The sequence below is a fragment of the Sorex fumeus genome, unplaced genomic scaffold (assembly GCF_029834395.1).
Source record: "Sorex fumeus unplaced genomic scaffold, SorFum_2.1 ptg000024l, whole genome shotgun sequence".
Lineage (NCBI taxonomy): Eukaryota > Metazoa > Chordata > Mammalia > Eulipotyphla > Soricidae > Sorex > Sorex fumeus.
The window spans coordinates 41,542,279-41,565,772 of NW_026606081.1; the positions used below are offsets into that span (position 1 = coordinate 41,542,279).

Below are 23,494 nucleotides of genomic sequence, written 5' to 3' on the forward strand. Positions count from 1 at the left end.
GGTATCCCTATAATATGCATTTCCAGTAAGCCCTCTTAGGTGAGTATAATTCATAGTCAAGTTGTTAAAATAAGTTTCCCACATGCACAAGGCAACTCTCAAAGTTCATATGAATTCAAGTGATATGACATTTTCTAAATTCCTGGAACATTCCGTAGTATGCATTTTCAGTGATGGGCTATGCAGACCCACTCTGCTGTACCTTTTGTGTTAATATCAAGCAACTGTTTTGTTTCGCTCTGTTTTGGGACCACACAGGGCAATGCTTAGGGGTTACCACTCAGAAATTATTCCAAGCATCCCAGGGATTGAACCTGCGTTGGGCACACACAAGGCAATCACCTTATCTGCTGTACTACTGCTCTAGCCCCAAGAGCTAAATTTTATTTCCTAGTAAATCCTATATTTAAGTCAGGCTGTTTCTAGGTATAACATTATCACAGCTGTACATAATCTGTATCAGTATCCTCTTTTGAAGGTATTACCTGATCTGGATATATCTTGTAAAACAGCCTTTGGATAATTACATTAGATAATAATAGTTAAATACTCTTGCTTTAAATAAAACATCTGGAAAATAATTTCACTAACGATTATACCACCAATGACTTACTTTCTGATTAATATGGGAATTGAAATATAACCTTCAAATTTTTCATAAAAATGTGTTCTAAGTAAAATTTCCTGTTCAAGTATTTATTTTCTGGAAACAGTAATAGAAAACAAGGGTTTTTTGTACAGTTTTTAAAATTCTTATGATTAGTAATTTTTCATAATAAAGTTTTTTAAAAGTCAAAATATCGGTCATAGGTGTGCCATGGCAATCCCTGTAGAATATATGGTAAGTTACATTATTAATATTAGATCAACAATGACATAAAAATATACTATATAGAAATTATATGACAGTATTTTCTCACATTTTCTACTCATATTTTGGCTTTTTAATTATTGGAAAGACTGTATTTAACTGAAAACTGGCATATATCTGGTGCTCAATTTTGATGCATATCCAAAATTATTTGCATTACTTTCATATACTGCTTTACAAATTTCCTATTTTAAAGCCTGTAATTTATTTCAGAATGAATAAAACAATGCATTTAAGTATTCTTATATTTTTTATTTATTAAAATACACTATGAACTTGAATTACAAAATGTTTGTAATGCCATCAATAGTTTTCATTTTTTAATAATACATGTATGTTTATAGATGGTCCAAATTATAGGTCATAAAATATATTATGACTCAGATTAGAAATTTAAAATTCAATTGTCTTAAGTATTGTTAGGTAATTCCATGACTTTATCACATGTCTCAATTAGTTACTTCCCAGATCTTTGGTTTCTAATTTTATGTCTTTTAAAAAATGTCTTTATTGAAGTAACTTTCCATTATATATATTTCAGATTTGTGTCCCTAAAAATCATCATGTGTATATGTGACATTTAATTCACACTACAAATCAAACACTGTGCTTCACCTTAAGACTGCCCTCCTTGGTCACAAACAGTATCTGAACTCTGCTGGCCCAGTTCCAATTTGCACCTCACACTGTCTTCCCTAGTAGATATTTTTGAGTGCTAGTTATTGTAGGAAAGTTTTAATAAAATTATGCAATCATATGTTGAATACCTTATGCCAAATTTCTTTCTTTAATTTTCTTTTAATTGCCAAATATGAATGTGATAGAGGCAGGAAAGATGTGTTGATATAATTTACATAATTTCAAAGCCTGTGAATTTTGGAAGGGAGCTAATTATTATAACTGACAAAATTCCAGATAATATAAAAGTGTATAAATTAATAATTTTATGGACTATATACTAGATTAATATACCAATATCATTTTTATTAAAGTTGGAAACTTAAAATGAATGCAGTTATGATTTTCAATATTTGAAAAACTATCTTTAAAAATTGTAGTCACCATGAGTATCTTGTATTAATATAAATGCATTATACATGAATTTACTACAAATTAGCCAGGTTTATGCTTGGTATTTTAACTTAAGTTTCTTAGATGGTTTGACAATTGCTAAAGAGTAAATTAATAAGCTTTTTTTCTTTGCATTTTTCATTACATTTCATGTAAGGCAGAGATAAGTACCTTACATGAAATGTAATGAAAAATATAATAATAATATTTTATGCAATTTATGAGAATGTAATGAACTATATTTTTAAATATACTTATTTCTAGCACAATATGCTTAGTTCTTTCAGCATCAACTCCTAATTATGAAGTGACATAAAATTAATTACAATACACATCATATGAAAAAGTGATTAAATGAATCTGTTTGGTTAACTTTGAGAAGAAAGGCACAAAATACACGTGAAATTATAGTAGAGATTATAGTACTTTCTAGAATATTGTTTTTCTAAACATATTTCAAAAGGGTAAAGCTTTTAGAAAGCTGTATTTAACCTTACGAGTTTGTAGAAAATACATTTTTAAAATTTTTGTTTTACTCTAGGGGATATGATTTTCTAACCCCTTTTAGATCAGAACAATCAAACTGAATTTAACATGAAATTATTGGGAAATATATTTCTTTAGGTGTGTATCAAAGAAAACTTCAGGAAGCATTTAGCCATTGAAAAATATAGTATACTTCATAGCATCATATAAACTGACAGAGAGATTGGAAACTTAATTAAATAACGTAGTGTGTGTGGATGCCACAGAATTTTCAACTAGGATAGCCACATCATGTGAGCCAAAATGAAAGATAGATATGTTTGTATTTGTCCTAAGGCCATAGAGTTAACAAAAGATGTAGTGCAGGTAAAGGTAAAGGTAAAGGCCCTCCCGTTGATCGTCGATTTGCTCGAGCGGGCCCAGTAACGTCTCCATTGGAGACTTTGTTGTTACTGTGTCTGGCATATCGAATACTCTCGGTAGCTTGCCGGGCTCTCCGAGAGGGGCGGAGGAATCGAACTCGGGAAATATCATTATTTGCTATTCTTGGAAGTTATCTTCACTTTGATTTTTGAGGTAGGGCAGCATATAAACATATGAACAAGTTAAATAATTATGTTTTGTACAGACCATTAAAAATGCAGTCCATGGTATCTTTAAGAAAAGATAACCAGTGAGCTCAACAAAGTGAAAATTTGCACATTAAGTCTTAAACCTAGACCACTGGTCCATTCTTATTCAGCTTATGTTCATAAATAATAATTACTATATAAAAGTAAGCACGAAGTTACAGGTAGAAGTAGTTCGATACTTTTTTCTCTCAGCAAATCACTTCATCATTACATAGCAATGCCAAAGAAGCCGCATGAAAATGCATTAAAGCAATCCCATCTCATCCACAACTCTCAGTCGCATCTGTTTAAAAATGTTTGTGCAAGTATTTCTAACTCTCCAGGAAAAAATTCATGATATCATACATGGGAAGAGCAATTTATAATATATCTCTTTCATCTCATGCATACACCCACACATATACAGCATTGGGGAGAAGCATCTAGGTGAGGAACTAGCACTGAGCAAGCTATGGCAGTGTAAGGGGGGGAAACTTGGACATCAGAGAAAACTTGTATTCATTCACAATAGGACAAAAATTAATGCTCTCTTAAAAGAAGAAAGAGGAAGTTTCCAAAGATTGCCACAGTGTCTATGCCATGATTAATAACATCAAAACTTTCCCAAGAATAATATTTACATCTGTGTCAGGTCTTTTGTTGATACCAACTTTCTATCATGAAGCTATTTTATTTATACTGCCTAGTCTGTCAAATTTGAGTGTTAAAACAAATCTCGGATAAACCAATATTCATGAAAGTAAAAGGCTTTGGGTCAATATTTAGATTTACTTTGATTATGTTGATTTAAAGATTTAGTTTTTCAGATGACTTCTTAAGAATAACAGGCTTATTTTGAAATAATAATTACTTTGGCCTGCCCAGAGGGTTATAATATTGCGACAAATTATTCTCAAAAAGTGAAAATGATCAACTCAAAATTTGTATCAGGATTAGAATCTTATACAAATAAATGGAGGTGCACAATTCCTAATGAATATATTTATATAAATTTTTTAAAAAATAAGTACTACCGACTACTGCAGAGATAAATCTGATTTTTCAGCAGAGTCTTGTTGGCTTTACTTTTTAAAGCAGTATTCAATAAAATATGTATCTTTCCTGGGGCTGGAGCCACAGTACAGCAGGAAGGGTGTTTGCCTTGCATCAACAAACTCGGGATTGATTGATCCTCGGCATCCTATATGGTTCCGAGGCTACCAGGAGTGATCCCTGAGTGCAAATCAGGAGTAAGCCCTGAGCACTGCTGGGTATGGCTCCCAAACAAAACAAAACAGAAAAGGATGGTTCCTACGAAAGCTTCTATAAGCATAAACATAGGTTAATGGAAGTTTAAATACATATTCAGAGAAGCAGCTCTATGGGATCACACAGATTCAGTGTAATTAGGTATTTTTCAAAGAACACTAATCATAATCAAAGTAAATGAGTTGGAGCATGTGACATTTTTCGTCAGGGATTATAAATGAAGAAATGACTATAGTGGGGGAAATGTGTAATTTTATTTGCAAAGAAAAATAATTGAGTGATTATATACTGCATTATAGTTATAAATATTTAAAATAATACAAGGTCTAAGTGTTATAAAATTTAGATTTTTCCAATATTTATCTAACTTGTCTCTTACCTATGTAATATCATGTCTATTCATTGTTTGCTTTGTTTGGGGAAGTCATACCTAGTTGTGCTTGGGATCTTATTCCTGACTCTATGCTTAGGTGTCTGTCACATTGGTACCAGAGATGTGATCCAAACCTCTAGCATACAGAACATGTGATTAACCTGCAAAATATACTCTCTGGTCCCTTGGTCTGTTTTTAACCAAGGTCCTATGTGAACAATGTGGAAAGATAATTAATTAATTAATTGGTTTGGAGGCTACACCTGGTGGTGTTTGTACCCTGCACTGTGCTAGGGGGTTTATTCAAGGTCATAACGTAAGTAGAATTGAGCCCAGGGCTCTGGCATGCAAAGTTAGCACTGTGGCACCTTCAATTATCTGGGGAAAAACTTTTTAACACACCTTATCCCAACAACTTTATTTAATAGATTAGATAATTCATACATGATTTCCCACATGTGGCTGGGTAAATATAAATCCAAATCACTGCATACTTATTATGAGTCTCCAAGTAAAGCCACTAATACTTTACTTTAGACAATGTTTCTAAATATTTGGCCATTATAACTGGACTGGAGTTTTGTGATTTCTTTTCAAGCCAAGTCATGCTAATTCTTCCACCCATTTCTGAGGATGTCACTATGAAAATCAAAACTATTCACTATCTCAACAAATATTAAGGATAGATTCTAAAGATACTTATATTTGACAAATGCACTTATTTATTATTTTACTTTTAGATCTTTGTTTTCTGGCAACTGAGACTATTTTTAGGACCTGTTCACATAACAACACTTCCAATCTCTTTTGAAACTACTTTTGTCAAAACACATGATTAATTCTTACATGGAAATCATGATAAGGTGTATGCAATGTTTCTGTTCAACACATATTTTTTTTTTAAATATTTCAACTGGTCAATTAGCCTGACCAGTCAGATGCCAGGTAAGAATATAAATATGCTTTCAGGAAGTGAGGTAGATCATAAGGCAATTTAGAAAACATTTTTCCTTCTGGACTGAAGAGATATTAGCATGTCTTGGCTTTAAATATGCAAAAGGCTGTTTCCCCACCAAACACTGCCTGAGTGCAGAATATGCCGTCTGCCTTTTTACTAATGACCACATTCCTCCATTTAGAGTTAAGAAAGTAAAGTTACCGTGTCTGAGAAACGGTAAAACTTCTCCAATGCAAAAGCTTCTGTCTGTGGGAAAGTAATGTGAATCAAGATGGATTGAGAAACCAGAGAATCAAATCATTTATGATTAACTACAAATGCACAATAGGTTTTCACTGTACATATCATTTTAACATACATATGAATCAATTAATTATTTTCTCACATATGCAAGGTATCCATCCCAAAGTATAGAATAAAAACGTGGGTTTTCCTACACTAAATCTTAATTGCACTATTTTCTCCCTGAGTAATTCAATTAGGAATTAGTAAAGAATAAGTGATATTACCTTTGCATTTCTGTATAATTCTAGAATGCTTATCCCTAAGAAAATTAATCTTCCTGTTTTTCTGAGAGCTAAAGAAAAAAGAGAAATCCAATATTTGTATCCTTCTGATACATTTGGTTAAGAATTGCTAGGTAAGGATGCTTTTAGAAAACCAGAATTGAACATCTAAAACATAGTTTATTGCTTTCTCTGTTGAAATGTATGGTAGCAATAAAAATTGTCTGAAACTAGACTTCATTTGGATGTTTTCTGAATATACTCATTTCTAGATTTTATACTTCTAAAAAGTGTAGAAAAGAGGAGAAGGTAATTAAAAGTTAAAAAAATATAAACTTCAATGAGAGGCATAAATGAGTATAACCTTATTTCTGATGATTGATATTTAAAAGGAAAAATGACCGTTATCAGTTCTAACAGGTACGGAATAAAAGAACTTCAACTCAGTGAAGGAAGTATTTTATTCTTGATAATGTTTCAGCCAGTGCCAGGTGTCATGACAGATAAAGGAAACTTGTAGGCAGTAGGGAGGGAGGAAGAAGCTAAAGGAGCTTAAGGAAGGATAAAAAGCATAAGAAAATGGAATGGAGTGGGGTGGACAGGGTGGCATAGAAGTGTTAGAGTTAATATTTTCATTCAGAGTTACATTGTATGATTTATGCCTTTATTCTACTTAAAAAATTAAGTGCAAGCACTAACTTTGTTTTTGGTTTAATGTATTACCCAATGGATCAGAAAGTTAATGTTCTTTCCATGCTACAGTGAATTTGGGTATTAGCAGATAATAATATTGATGAGTAATCAGTCAACTAGACGTGGGTGAATAAGTTAGAGCTTTAGAATATGTTTATTAGTAAAAAGGCTTAATTTTGAGATCATAGCATGCACTGTAGCACTGCCCTCCCATTGTTCATCGATTTGCTCGAGCGGGCCCAGTAATGTCTCCATTGTGAGACTTCTTATTACTGTGCTTGGCATATCGAATACGTCATAGGTAGCTTGCCAGGCTTTGCCGTGTGGGCGAGCGAGATACTCTTAGTAGCTTGCTAGGCTCTCCAAGAGGGGCAGAGGAATCGAACCTGGGTCAGCCAGGTCGACCACGCGCAAGGCAAACGCCCTACAGCTGTGCTATCACTCCATAGTACTTTAAAAATGCCTTATGGATGTTATAAATTGCAATAAGCAATTCAGAAAACATAAAATATCTTTAAAAAATCAAATCCTATAAAAATTCTTAAAAATACACACTATATGAGACTGCTATTTTTAATATTTGTGAATATTTTGGCTGAAGTATTCCAATATGTTGGAACCTGGCCACAGCTTCTGTTGTATAAACTTTTCTGTATTTTTGGTTTCTTAAGAGTACATTTATTTTTAAAAAAGCAATGGCACATTTACACTTAAATGACTAAATTAATTCTAGAAAGTGGAAATGCCCTTATAAAAATAGTAAAGATAAACAACATTGAATCTTCATAAAGAGGAATAACCTTATTCTGTATATTCAAATCCAATTAGGAGGGTAATTCCACAACTTGCAATGTTCTCCCTATGATGTTATCAACAAAATTTTATCCAGGGACCATCTATCAGGCGAAAATGTGGCAAAAATATCCTATCACTGTGTTGCTCCTGGGGACTCAGAAGACATACTGAACATAAACGTATGTCCCCAAAGAGACCACACTGTCTTTCTTCCATGAATACTAATGCATTTCTCCATAGTATTAAGGAATATGTAATATTTGATGGAAACAAACTTGCATCCCCAAAAGGCGTAACTTTAAGAGTTACATCTGATGATTGATGTCAGTTAAAATAATCAAAACATTGTGAAACTGCAAGTAAGAAGGGATATATTTTGCTCATTGCAGCAAAGTCAATGACATCCTTCCAGGAAGCAATAGGAAAGAAGTTGATAAAGCTCTGGTATCACCACCTACAATGTGCAAAGTTAAATAGATGGGTGCTATCACTTTCATCCTCAAACCGTTTTTGGCAATTGTAGCTTCAATCAGACAAAAGTCAAAGGAATATTTTATCATGTACTATCCCGTCTCCACTTTAACCCTGTATACTCTATGAAATACAGCAAATTCATGTCCCCGTGAAAATTTGGCATCCCAGTGAAACAAGTGCATTTAATTACTTACTTTATTCTTTCTCTTTCGTCGAAATCTCAGAAGTTCTTTATGTTGTCTTGAAACAAAATTGACAGCTGCATATTCCAGAAGTGCTGAAAACACGAAAAGGAGGCATACTGCCATCCAAATGTCAATAGCTTTGACATAAGAAACCTAGAGGAGAGACAGAAAGAGACAGGGAACAATCTGACTTGTAGCATTACTTTCACTAGAAATAAAACAGAACATCTGATTATAAATTACACCATTATACACCACATTGCGAAAGAAAAAGGACTGACACCACATTTTTCTTACTTGTAACTTCTCAGAAATTCATTTTACAAATTTTATAAACTAGAAATTAAAACCTGTGTGTTTTTGCTCTTTTTCTCCAATGGGGCAGTAACCCAGACATAGAAGAAATATTGAGATTAAATGCAATTTTATCTTCAATATAATGTACTGCTTGAACAAGTATAAAGTAACATTGAAATATTGATAATCTTATTGACTTTTGGCTTCATTTTTTATTGAACTTTTTTTTGTTTTCAAGTAAGTCTAATCTTATAGATACTTTGTAAGGGCAGTTAAAAGAACTCCCAAGTTTCCCAGCTATTGCACTTATATGTGTTTCTTTCCCTATCATTATTTCTTATGTTTGGTCTCTCCTCCACCCATCTCTATATGTTCTTCTCCCTGAATTTAATTTTTAGACATAATAGTCCACTTCAAAATACTTCAAAATACTTATGTATGATTTCTTTAAAATATACTTAAAAGATTGTCTTCTCTATGCTGGTATATCTAATAAAATCAGGAAACTAACAGAGAAAATATGATCTAATCCTCACACCTCCATTCCCATCGCATAAAATTTCTTAATCAAGTTCTGTTTTCAATCCAGACTTGATATTTAGCCAGGTGTTGACTTTGTCATCAGATCTATTCATTTTGGCTATGAAATGGTTGCTTGGCCTGTCCTCACCTTTTGTGACCTTGATAATTTGAATGAGCACAGATACATTATGTTCTATTATTTTAGACTCTGATTATGAGAATTTTTTTAAAAAAATGAATCACTATGAAATACACAGTTACAAAGCTGTTCATGACAGAGTTTCAGTCATACAATGTTCCAACACCCATCTCTTCACCAGTGTACATTTTCTATCACCAATGTCCCCAGTATCCCTCCTGCCACTCACCTCCCCACTCCACCCCCACCCCTACCTGTCTCCACAGCAGGCACTTTCCTTCCTATGATTCTGAGTTTTTCAGAAGAACAGTGATACCTTCTTTATCAGTGTTTCCTCTAGGAGGCAACCCAATGTTGATCATTTGATTAAAATTGTATTCCCTAGACCTCTGTACAATAAAGTTATTGCTTTTCCCTTATGTGGGGATGTTCTAGAACTACATAAGTATCTATTTACTCTCAATTTTCCCCTCTGGACATTGATGGTTCTTGCTTGAGTCATTATTACTATGATGATTCCTATATGGTAATTTTTCTAATTCCCTCATTCTACCTTAATTTGTTAATATTCTAAAATAAGGAAATTTTAATGTCTTATATTTATTTCGTTGCTTATTTATATTAATGTTTCAGTCATACAATGAATAAAAGTTTACATTAATTGATAATATTTATCATGATTATTTCTTTTGATGCACATACTATTTATTTTGTGATGGTAAAATCCCTACTTCTTGATGGTTCACCACCTCATTGTGGTGGGGAGTGGCAATAGTGCCAACCAACAAAGAGTGAACCAACAGGTGCTGCCCAGAGATGCAGGCAGGTGCATGTTTGTCAGCATGCAGATTCCTAGGGAAAGAATCCAGAGTTCCCACCTCCATCGACAATTGAGGATCAGGGATGCTGCCTCGTTTGCCAAGGTGTCGAAAATCAGATGGGCTGGACATGTAATTCGATTTGTGGGATTTGGAGATGACCACTGGACTAGAGTCATTACCAACTGGATTCCAGGAGACGTCAAAAAAACGCCTGGCCGCCCACCTATGAGATGGTTGGACTTCTTCGTCAAGACCCTGAATGAACACTTTGATGCTCTTCGTGTTCCTGGAGCAAGCAGACACCACTGGGCTATACTAGCATGCGACAGGGATGAATAGAGACATTACTGGCGTCTGCTAGAGCAAATCAATGAACAACGGGATGACAAGTGATACAAGCAATACAAATCCTTAGAAGTTAGTCCACATTTGCATCTAGAAAATCTTTTTGGTAATTTAGATACTTTTGTACTACTTGATACAAGGTAGTCTATGTGGGAGTACTATGTCTCTGTTTAGATTTTCTCCAACTGTAGAACTATGTTTTCTCTTTTGTAGAAGAATGGGATTTAGAAACCCAGATATGGACATTGGGTGTATCCTTAGTTCTGGGTGTCACTGCGTTTAGGCATCTTAGAGCTAATGATTACATGTACATTAATTACTTTTTATAACCTATGTTATGCACAGTATATAATTTATATAATAGTCTAATCATTTTTATACAAAAATTTCTTTTTATATTTAAAGTGCCTTCATTTATTTATATTTAAAATAAATTTACCAGTATACAATTTACATAATAGTCTAATGATTTTTATATAAAACTTCCTTTTTATATTTAATTTCTATAACCTTAATTTCTATATATTTAAAATAAATTTACAATTATCTCTAACTATATTTCAATACCGCAGGATTCATTTAGAAATAATTGTTCTTTCATTTTTCCCCCCTAGGACATAGACCATGCCTAGAAGTTTCTTTCCTTGTAGACATCAAAAGGCCCTTCTCCAAGAAGATGTAGACCAACAGAGCAGAATGCCTAACAGAAAGCCATACTTCACTATTCTTAATGATTGGAACTTCCATCTTGTAAATATTGTATTTTTTATTTTTTAGTGAAGTAAAGTAGCTTTACTTCAAAAAGCTTAGCGGAATATGAGAGAGAGAGAGAGAGAGAGAGAGAGAGAGAGAGAGAGAGAGAGAGAGAGAGAAAGAGAGAGAGAGGAAGAGAGTGACCAGTGTCCCAGAAAGAAAATGGATTTCTCTAGAGAGTAAATCACTGATAACGCACACAACAGATTGAGACTAAGGCAAATCGTCAAGACAGAGGATGTGCCATAAAGACAAAGATAAGAACTACACATAACAAATTCAGATGCAGGGGAATCGCCAAGGTAGACAATGAGTCCTCATGCAAAGTGGTTTTAGAGTAGGGTTTTCCCATACAGCCCCACCTGGTTGTCTGTTGCTGGGACATTGTCAAAGGAAAAACCTAGAATTATTGATGCTTTTATTCTCACCAGGACATTTAGATTCTCTTGAAACTTCTCCTTTTTTTGAGGGGTAGTGCTTCATTTTTCTCCAACACTGAAAAGCCCAGTATCTGCATCTTAAAGCGATGTCATCTTTTTGCCTTTAACCTACTTTCAGGTCTGGTAACTCGGTGATTTCTTCTTGGTTTAAGTATTTACCAAGAAAACTCAATATCAGTCCTCTCACCCCACCCATCCCACCTACCTGTAACAGCTCCCCAGCCAGATAATGCTATTGTTTTGATTCTGTTTATATCTTCTATAGTTTGTCTGTCTTTTCTTTCTTAATAGTGAAGTTAGTTATGTTTAATCTATAGAAATCCTACCCAAATTTAGATTGTAGTTTAAAAGAAAAGGGTTAGTACTACGGGAAAGTTCTAGTAGAAAGAACAGTACATAAGGCAAGCAAACACTTCTCTCTAAGTTTTTCAATTGGTTCATCAAGTTTCAGTCTAGAGTTTGCCCAAGTCTGGTTTAGAATTCTACAGCAGCTGAGTTTACCCAAACATGGTGTGTTTTGTTGCTTATTTCTTGTTTTATTTCATTTTAGACTGTGAACTCTTTTAAGGGCATAAAGCAGCTCTTATTCAGTTCTTATTCACCACAATTATAATGTTTGGCACATATGCACATATTTATTGAGTGAATGGAGAGATAAATGAAAGTGCAAAATGTTAAAATCTTGGGAACAGTAAATCTTACTTGATGATTCATGTAGAGATTAATTTCATGATGAATAATGATGAATAAATGAATTCATTCTGTTATACTTTGCTTTGGAGTTATTTTTTTAATAAAATGAGACGATTCCCTGCTGCTTCCAATGGACTCAAGATATAGATATATATATTATATATGTACCTGTATATAATATATATATATATATACTATTATGACATAATAACAGAGAGACTCTTTGCAAAAATCAGAAATTTCATTTCCAAATTAATCCAAGAAGTCTTTAGAATGACCACAGACATAGGCAAACAGCATCTGTGCCTGCTGGAATTCACTCACGGTGTGCAACTTCCATAAATTGGGCATTGAAAGACTAATTGCCTTTCCTCCTCTGATCCTGGTGGCCAAGTTCAACTCTTTCTCTCCTCCTTCCTTCAAATTCCATACAAAGAGAACCAGGGAAGGTAAAAAAATCAAGCGCTAATAACTTTAAAACAGAAACAACAATTTTGGGGCCAGGAAAAGTCCAAGGGTTCAGATGTTTTTCTTGAAGTTAATCCTGGTTTTATCCCTAGCAATAAATAGGACCCCTAAGACTACCAAAAGTGACCTCTGATCACCACCGGTATTTCCCTGCCAACTAATACCACTGTAGCACTGTAGTAGTGTCCTCCCGTTGTTCATCAGTTTGCTCAAGCAGGCACTAGTAACATCTCCATTGTGAGAATTGTTGCTACTGTTTTTGGCATATTGAATACACCATGGGGAGCTTGCCAGGCTCTGCCGTACGGGCACGATACTCTCGGTAGCCTGCTGGGCTTTCTAAAAGGGATGGAGGAATCGAACCCAGGTCTGCCGCGTGCAAGGCAAATGCCCTACCCGCTGTGCTATCGCGCCAGACCACAAACAAAACCACAAACTGACACCATTAAAACAACTAACATCACAAACAAAAATTAATAAAAACTATTGTTACTCCAACAACCTTATGACACCTAGACATACACCATGCTCTCAAGTGATTCACATTTATCTCCTTTCTGTTCTATGTAGTTGCAATCTTTTGGGGAGCCTCACTGCAGTCTAATCTATCCCTAATTCTTTGCCAGTAGCCCAGCTTCATGGTGCTGATTGTGCCATAATCTCAATTAACCAGTAATTGCTCTTTAATATTTTTCTTTGAGTACAACATTGTGCAAGAATAATGACTGAAAGTTTACTAATTAAGTCCCTTGTCCAGAGGGGCCTTTGAACTGAGAACCTCATCAAAGAAGGAGACTGCTTCCTCCATTCATTGATACCTTCTTTTTCTCTGGCTCCTGAAGCCTTTTCTCTGATTTCTGTCCTGTTCTGCCCACCCAGTTTTGCCCACCTGTACTCTTCCTGGGCCGGAGAGATAGCATAGCGGGTAGGGTGTTTGCCTTGCACACAGTCGACCCAGGATCGATTTCTCCGCTCCTCTTGGAGATTCCGGCAAGCTACTGAGAGTATTCAACCCGCCTGACAAAGCCTGGCAAGTTACCTGTGACATCTTCAATATGCCAAAAACAGTAACAACAAGTCTCACAATGGAGATATTACTAGTCTCCCCTCGAGCAAATCTATGAACAATGGTAGGACAGTGCTACAGTGCTCTTCCTGAGCCCCTGAAGGATACAATCTGGGTCCTCTTCTACTCACTCTGCAACTTTTCTTCTCACCTGCGACCTGACCCTGTGATCATAGATCACACGTCCCTTTTGTTTAGATGTCCTCAAAACCTCCATTTTAACACTGGACACTGTCCCCCCGCCCCCACTTTAATTTCTATTAGGTTCTTATCTGGCAGCATCTTTTGGATGTCTCAGGCACCTCAAACTTGATCTGGCCTAAAAAGAAACCATGAATAGGTCGACCCAAGTTTTGCCTGGTCAACAACAAACAAACATGACTCTCTTTTCCTTCCCAACTTAAAAGCTTTATTTTGGAATGTTCATCCCCCTCCCTTTCCCCTCCCACCCCAAGTCTAGAAGTCCCCCTCATTCTCTCCTCTCAGTTGACCTGTCAAGTTTACTTTCTTAAACTTATCACTTTCTGTCCCCTCCAACACTAACACATGGATGTAAAATACAATAATCTGATGTGCTGTCCTTCAAGCTTGTCTAAATTAGTTTCCTAGGGAGAGGGCTATACACCTCATGGGGTTTGGGGCTATTTTGAGACCTGTGCTTAGAGGCTGCTCCCAATGTGCTTGAGGGGTTACATGGTGCTGGGAATAGAATCATGCTTACCACAAGACAAAGAATCTCTAAAAAATTATAATTGATTTTTAATTTCAAAATTAGTAACCTTTCTTTCTTCTTTCTTTCTTTCTTTCTTTCTTTCTTTCTTTCTTTCTTTCTCTCTTTCTCTCTTTCTCTTTCTCTCTTTCTCTCTCTTTCTTTCTTTCTCTCTCTTTCTTTCTTTCTTTCTTTCTTTCTTTCTTTCTTTCTTTCTTTCTTTCTTTCTTTCTTTCTTTCTTTCTTTCTTTCTTGTTTTGTTCTGAGCCACACCTGGTAATGCTCAGTGTTTACTCCTGACTTGGCACTCAGGATTACTGGGGGGGGGGGGGGGGGGGCGGGGCGGGCTTGGGGGATCTTATGGGATGCTAGGGACTGAACCCAGGTCATCTGCATGCCAAAAAAATGCCCTATCTGTTGGTACTAACTCTCTAGCCCAAAATTAGTGCCTTTGTTAATGCAAATTTTGTCTTTTTTTACGCTAAAGTCTCCACTTCATTTTCATTAAAGGCCCAGCTATGTGTTATTGGGATTGAAAGCTCTTGGTTGTTGACTTTCATCTTACCTCTCTAATCACATGCCTCTGTTTAGTTTTTCCCCCTTAAACATTTACTACACGTTACTGATATAAGTAGGTTCTATTCTTATAGTCTCTTAAATGAGTAAGATAGACAAGATATATTTATAAAGAAGCTTTAAATTCAAGTTAGGGGAAACAGTGAAACAGCATCACATCAGTAAGGGTAAGTTAACAGAAGTACAATAAAGAAGTCAAAACAGGTAATAAAAAGAGGAAATACAGGGAACCATGGGAGAAGTAAGATGAAGATGTCTCAAAGGTATCTTTGAGGATTTGTCTGTCACTGTCTTAGGACTGTTCTCATTATTCTCTGACTCTGCTTTCTCTCTTTCATTTCCTGGAAACTAAATGCAGTTGACAAGTTCTATCCTGCCTCAGCAGCTTTGTACTACTTGTTGCTTCTGCCCAGAACATTCTTTACAAAAACAAAACAAAGAGTAATTGAGTTTCACCTAGGTCTTAGATTAAATGCCACATGCTTAGAGAACTCTCACAATGCCCAAGACCCAGACAGCCTTTTTGATCGCCTTTCTCTGCCTTCCTCAAGGTCCTTAGCTCCTGCCACCTGTTCCCATTTAGTTTTGCTATCTATCAGGCCTTTCTGAGGGGGCAGTTTCCCAGCATGACTTAAAAACCCCTCCTTCCAAAAGTGACTTTATTCTCCAGTCCCCCTGTGTTTTCTATTGTTTGAAAACTTTAACTAGAGAGAAATGAATTGTATATAGTATGATCTTGAGGATTTTAATGGATCTATCCTGAAATATCTATGCTGGGATGTTAACAAAGTTTGTGTTGTTAGTAAGCATCAAATATTCATCTGATTGATGCTGATCTACTAAACCAAATGTATTCCCTCTTTTTCCATGAGATAATACATGGTTTGCATCTTAGTCTTCTTTGTATTGCTAGGAGCTGCCACAGTGCTCTTTATATTATGGTCTCTCAGAAAAAGTTAAGTGCATTAAACCATGAGGGTGCTAATAATGGGCCAGAAACTATAAGGCTATACTTGAAATATTTAACATGCCAGGAAATGTCACTTACAGTGCTCTTGCATTGAGTTCTTAGTTGTTCACTACAAGAATGATTTTTTTTATTCCTCTCCACCACTGATAAAATTATTCCCATTGCTAAGATAAAGACTGAAGCATAGTAAATTACTAACTTATGCTCACAAAGTTATTGATAATAAACAAACATATTTCTCCAAAATGCAGACACTGGAATCTAACTCTCAAAGGATGCTACTAGGATGTGAGGTACATGGAAAAGTATCATGATAAAAATAAGCGCAGAGAGCTCCCTTGTCCTTTGCCATTAGAAAATCGCCTTAGATGAACCTGAACCAGGAAGTAGAGTTTTGCCAGATACCGAATGTATCAGCATTTCCACCTTCCTCCCCTCTACAACTGTGAGAAAAGTGTCTGTTGCTTCTGTCACTCAGTCTAAATATTGTGCTACAGCAACCTAAACTATCACATTTACCTAGTAGCAAAGCTGGGAATTGATATAACCAATGTGGTTCCAGAGTCCATAAATTTAATCACAATTTTTTGTTACTTATTACTTACTTACAAGCTTCCACCATAAATGAATAACTTTTAGCACAGCAAAGAGGAATATCTGCATGTGTATGTATATGTATATATACATATGTACGTATATATGCACACATACACATAGTCACATATATGTATATATTCACATATATGTATACGCATGTATACACATATATGTCATTATTATATATTAATATATTATATTCTATGATATTATATGTATATACATTTATGCATATATAGTCTTTACATATATATACATGTAGCACTGTAGCATTGTCCTCCTGTTGCTCATTGATTTGCTCAAATGGGCACCAGTAATGTCTCACAACAAATTGTGAAACTTGTTGTTACTGTTTTTGGAATATTGAATACGTCACAGGGAGCTTGCCAGGCTCTGCCATGCAGGAGAGATATTCTCAGTAGTTTGCCGGACTCTCCGAGAGGGGTGGAGGAATCAAACCCAGGTCAGCCACGTGCAAGGTAAATGCCCTACCTGCTACGCTATTGCTCCAGCCCATATATATATAGAGAGATAGATATATATAGATATATGTTATATATATAGAAAAGTCTTAAAAAAATTTTTTGACACTGAAGAAGGAAATTAATATTTAAAAACATATATCTCAAGACCCTATATACTTGTCAATTCTCAGCTGAAATCTGTCAATTCACTTTCTACTAATCAATATTCTTTCACTTAAACATAATGAAGTGTTCCTGTGATAGCATGTCCATGGCATACTTTTTATGTGCTGAGAATCTAGGAAAATCAGCTTGATAAATTGTCTTTTCAGTACACAGAACTGTGGTACTGAAGGGCCACATCTTTTTTCCACATGAAAAATAAGTTTGCATAATGTTGAATAAGAATATAAACATCCTGTTTTCTGTAACCCTCTAAAATCATATTATTCTCATAATATTATATATTCTATCTACTTTGAAATGTTCTACTTGAGAAATAAAGAAATCCAGCCTCTTGTGTCCCAAATTTTATATATATACATATCTACATATATGTGTATATGTACATAAGTGGCTTTATTATTATTATGAGTCGTTGTTATAAAAATTTTAATCAAGTGATTTTGGCCCTGAGAAATAGTCATGTTAAGAGAATTTCCCTCAGCAGAAATTTTTCCTTTTTTAAAAAAAATTTTTCTATTTGGAAATTTTGGGTCACACCTGGTGATGTTAATGGGTTACTTCCTGCTCTTCACTCAGGAATAACTTCTAGAGGTGCTTGGAGGACCATATGGGATGCCGGGGATTGAACCTGTGTCAGCTGTGTGCAAGGCAAATGCCCTCCCCACTGTACTATTGTTGCGGCCCCAGTACACATTTTTCTACACCAACCCCTGCTACAGTACAAGGAAGTACATATTTATCTGGGCCCTGTTACAGAGTCTCCTCCATTTGAACTTGTTAAGGACACTCTTTTTTTTTTTTTTTTTTTTTTTTTTTTGCTTTTTGGGTCACACCCGGTGATGCACAGGAGTTACTCCTGGTTCATGCACTCAGGAATTACTCGTGGCGGTGCTTGAGGGACCATATGGGATGCTGGGAATCGAACCTAGGTCGGCTGCGCATAAGGCAAATGCCCTACCCGCTGTGCTATTGCTCCAGCCCTGGTAAAGGACACTCTTGATCTTCTCTCCATCCAATGGTGACTCTGGACTAGTGTCGTCACTGTCATCTTCACTGTGACCTGCATGGGGTGCCACTCTCTACTGGGATGTTGTCAGCAAGCATGGTCAAGAGAAAGCAGGACACCAGTGGGCCTTCTATGTGTAACTCCAGAAGAGACAAGGCAAAAAGGCTCCAAACTCAATAGTCAGCACACTCAGAGTCAGCCTGATATCAGGGGAATACATGTGACAACCCTGCAGGGCTTGGGAAGGGGCAGGAAGTAGACTGGCAGGCAGCAGAACCAGAGGACAAGGTTTCTCAATATCTGAAACCCAACTTAGAATCAGCTTTGACAAAAGGCACTATTCAGACCTTTATTTATTTAGTTAGTTTTCATTTTTTAGTTGCATAATTTTTTTTAAAATTCAATCACCGTGAGATAGTGTTTGAGGTTTAATCATACAATGATCAACCAGTGTGTTCTCCACCACCAATGTCCCCAGTACACACTCCCCACTTTTCCAACCCTCCCCCTGCCTTCATGGCCCCATTATTGTCTCTCTTCTTTTGGAGCAATAGCACAGTGGGTAGGGCTTGCATGCAGCCAGCCCAGGTTTGATTCCTTCAAACCTCTTGGAGAGCCTGGCAAGCTACCAAGAGTAGTCCTCCATCACAGGAGAGCCTGGCAAGCTACCATGGTGTATTCAATATGCCAAAAACAGTAACAACAAGTCTCACAATAGAGATGTTACTGGTGCCCCCTCGAGCAAATTGAACAATGGGAGAACAGTGCTACAGTGCTAATTTTGGGCATTATGCTTTGCAATACAGATACTGAGAGGTTATCACATTTGGTCCTTTATCTACTTTCAGCACACATCTTCCATTCCGAATGATTCCTCCAACCATCATTGTCTTAGTGATCCCTTCTCTATTCCAGTTGCCTTCCCTCCCAGCTCATGAGATGGACTTTCAACTATGGGGCAATATTCCTGGCCCTTGTATCTACTGTCCTTAGGTGACAATCTCATATTATGTTATTTTATATTTCACAAAGAGTGCAGTCATTCTATGTCTGTCCCTTTCTTTCTGACTCATTTCACTTAGCATGATACTCTCCATGTCCATCCACTTATAAGCAAATTTCATGACTTCATCTCTCCTAACAGTTACATAGTATTCCATTGTATAGATGTACTAAAGTTTCTTTAACCAGTGGTCTGTTCTCAGGCACTCAGTTGTTTCCCAGTTCTGGCTATTATGAACAGTGCTGCAAAGAACATACAGTTGCAGATGTCGTTTCTACTATGTTTTTTTGCACCCTCAAGATATAGTCCCAGAAGTGGTATTGCGGCGTCTATTAAAAGAAGTTGTGGATTCATTAACGTGTAGCATGAAAAATAAAGCTTCCCCTGAGCCTCAGTCACAAGTCTCCTCACTCAGGAGTGTCATGTCAAAGTTGACTCAAATTAACTGTGATGAGCTACTAAAAAATAACGTTTAGGAAAGTCACTGAAGCGCTATTTCGTACAGATGGCATAGAGAAAAAACAGGGGGCCTTGGAAAAATTTAGGCCTCAAAACAAGTCTGTCTGATGGCAACAGCATCTCAAAAAATAAATAAATAAAAAGAAGGCCAAAGAGAGAGATCTCAAAGGGCTGGCCACACGCAAAGGAAACTTGGGTTGGTCCTTGACAGTGCATGGTGTCCTGAGTATTGTAGGAATGATCCCAAAACTGTCAGGAGAAGCTCATGAAAATCACTTCCCATGCACAAAAAAGGAAGGAAGGATGTAAGAGAGGAAGGAAGGCAAGCAAGAGTGAGTTAGAGAGAACAGATGGAATGGAGGGATGGAAGGACAGAAAGAAGGAAGGAAGGAAGGAAGGAAGGAAGGAAGGAAGGAAGGAAGGAAGGAAGGAAGGAAGGAAGGAAGGGACCCTGTAACGTGTGGCATGCACCTTACCAGTTAACTATCGTTTTACACCCATTCCTTCACTTATTTCAGGCCACCTCATTCATTTATTTGTTCCTATTGCACCAAAGCCTTTTTGATTCAGCATTGCAATTCAGTATCATAAATGAGTTGCTTATGTCTCAGGTCATCTTTCCTAAAGTTTCTTTCATGAGAACTTTTACCATTTTTCATACTTTTATTGGCTTAAAATATTATGTCCCTTTGGGGATTTATGTTTACACTTCAATAGTGTTCTTTCCCTTACTTCCACCTCCAACGTCCCAATGTCTTCCCACTATAATTCCTCCCACTCTCACTTTTCCTCCAGAGACCACCGTAGATTTCATGAAGTCTAGGATGTAGCTTTATTGTTTCTTGCCTTTTTGTTAGCTTTAATTATTTATAGTCCATGAACGAGTGAGAACATCTGAAAATCATCTTTCACTCCTTGTGCATTCTAAATTAAAGTGCTAACTTTTAATAGAATTGAGAAACAATTTCGAAAAGCACATTGGGTGAGCTGTATCTTAAGTATGATACCAAATGCAGCAGCTATAAAACTTACAAAGGCATATGCCTTTATCTTGCTCCTCTCAAAAACACTAAAAGGATTTGCAAGGAGCTATATTATCCTAAGCTGCAGCTCATGAAAGATAAGCATTAATGCATTCACGGGTAAATATTTGTTAGACGTGCTGTTATAAATGGTAACTCAAGCTACAGTCAAGTTCTGTATCTAGAAACAGAAACTGAAATGGCATTTTAGAAGTGACACAGCTTAAATTTCTGTAATTCTTTGGTTTAGTGCTCTAACTGGTTGTGCTCAGGAATTACAACCTGTTCTGCAACCAGGGACCACTTCTGGCAGAATTGGGGGACCACATATGGTGCTGGGGACTAAAGCAGGATGCTATCTCTCTGAAAGAACCTAGCTTAAATTTAAGACAAACAAGTGACTAAACCGGAAGTCTAGATTAAAAAATTCCATGTTTACCTATGTAGTCATTTCAATAAGAAAAATATTCTAGGAAGCAGTGTGTATTTTCATAATTCTTTTCCCAAACCATGCATATTTTTTATTTGAGAGAGATTTAACAAACAACACAGTGCATTGCTTTTGATTAGGTTTATAAGTTTTTTAGTAGAAGGTCTTCCTTTTCTTTTGATGTCAGTCAATCCTGTTAGATTCTCCCAGTTCTTAAGACTTGCCAAGTAAATTGTGATGAATAATTATAACTATGGAATTCCTAGTCTACTCAAGTTTAACAGCAAAATAATTTTTCTCTGCAGCAGGATAAACATTGTTTTGCTCATGTCACAGCCCCCGCCCCCAGGGATTTATTTTAAATCACATTGAATCTATAATAATTTTTAGTTTTATAAAATCCAAGTTCTATTATACTTAAGTCCAACATTTTCCTGAAATTTTGCATACTACAATGCTTATAGGAGAAATAATAAGTTTTCAAATCACTTTGAGCTTCATTTAAGACATAAAGCAAGTGAGTGAGAGAGAGAGAGAGAGAAATCATAAGAAAGAAAGAAAATACACATGCTTTCTAAGTATGTATTGAAGTGGAATCAAGTTGGTGAGTAACTGGCTAGTGGATTGTTTATGTGGATCAAAAGGCAGTGAATCAGAGTGCCAAAGCAAAACAAATTTTGAGTTTCATCCTGGAGGACCACTTACAGCAGCAGATTCCATTGACACACTCATCCTGATTATGCTCTTCAAAATTCTAGTAAACAAATGATGCTTTGAGTCCAATATCCATTTCTCACAAGGATATTTTTATTTCAGCATGAAATATTTAGTGACTTATATAATAGCATGGCTGTATTATTTTCAAAAGGACAAATATGACCAATATCTCCAATCATCAGATTTAAGGAAAAGTGCAATGAAGAATGTCAAGGGATTTTCAATGATCAACCAGTTATTTCTGGCTTCTCCTTCAGTTATAGGATCTTTCCTGTCATCTCTCCTATACGGCATAGCTCATATTTATAACTGTGATAAAACTGTGGAATCTGTAGAATCTAGATCGTGCTGGAAATGCGCTTTAGAAAATGCTGTTCACTAAGGGCGCTACTTAAGATATTTTTTCTCAACTTCCAGTTTGGATTGTATTCATCAATCTTGCTTCTCTGCAGTTTTGTGATAGGGATTTTGTGACTTTAGTACAACTTTGCTCTAATCGTATAAGTTCCTGTTTTTAAAAAATGTATGACCTTTAATTATAACTTCAAACAGGATTCAAAAGAGAGATAAACACTAGGAAGGAAATTTCAACCCTTTATTTGGGATTAAATTCGTTCTGCTGGTGAAGAAGTTCCACATCATTGTTAACTCAATATGAACCTCAAAAGGTTCATATTTAGTATTTGTCTTAAATTTAGTCTGATACCAAAACTGTATCACTTCAGATTCATTTTAAACTTAGTGTTTTTATGTATGTTCCCCTGGGCTGGAGCGATAGCATAGCAGGTAGGGTGTTTGCCTTGCATGCGACCGACACGGCCGACCTGGGTTCTATTCCTCCGCCCCTCTTGGAGAGCCTGGCAAGCTACCAAGAGTATCTTGCCTGCACAGCAAAGCCTGGCAAGCTACATGTGATGTATGCGATATGCCAAACACAGTAACAACAAGTCTCACAATGTTACTGGGCCCACTGGAGCAAATAGAACAAATTGATGAGTAACGAGGACAGTGCTACAGTGTATATATGTTTCCCTACTTGTGCCACTAGATTTAAGAATTAATTCAGTGGTTCTGTCTCAATAATTATTGTATTAGCTTTTTCTTAGTTTATAGTACTACAGAATTTCAGGAAGTTAGTTAACTCTCTCTATATATGTGCATATACAGAGAGAGCATATATATATATATATATATATATATATATATATATATATTTGTCATTAAACCCGGAAAAATCCACCCCACTACCTAATTCACATATAAGTGAATATAAGTGAACCCATCCACTAATTGTTTGTCACTTTGTCACTTAGCATAAGGACCACAAATTCCATCCATTTTCTCCCAAAAACACAAATTCATTAGGATTATTTTCTTGAGTACAAACAATGAAACTTTTGTACCCAGTAATCTATTGATCATATAGCACTGCACTGTAGCACTGTCCTCCTGTTGTTCATTGATTTGCTTGAGCAGGCACCAGTAATGTCTCCATAGTGAGGCTTTTTACTACTTTTGG

At 36.0% G+C, this 23,494-nt stretch overlaps 1 protein-coding gene across 3 annotated transcripts in view; it reads right to left on the minus strand.

Moving 5' to 3' along the window:
* GLRA3 (glycine receptor alpha 3) overlaps positions 1-23,494 on the minus strand; it is a 203,312-nt gene that overhangs the window by 22,995 nt on the left and 156,823 nt on the right. For 2 of the 3 annotated variants that reach the window (XM_056114225.1, XM_056114223.1), the window contains exons 8-9: positions 8,302-8,445; positions 5,841-5,885 (exon numbers count right to left, since the gene is read on the minus strand). In XM_056114225.1, coding sequence (XP_055970200.1) covers positions 5,841-5,885; positions 8,302-8,445 — 189 coding nt within the window. The remainder of the gene's footprint in view (positions 1-5,840; positions 5,886-8,301; positions 8,446-23,494) is intronic. The other variant, XM_056114224.1, reaches the window with a different exon arrangement.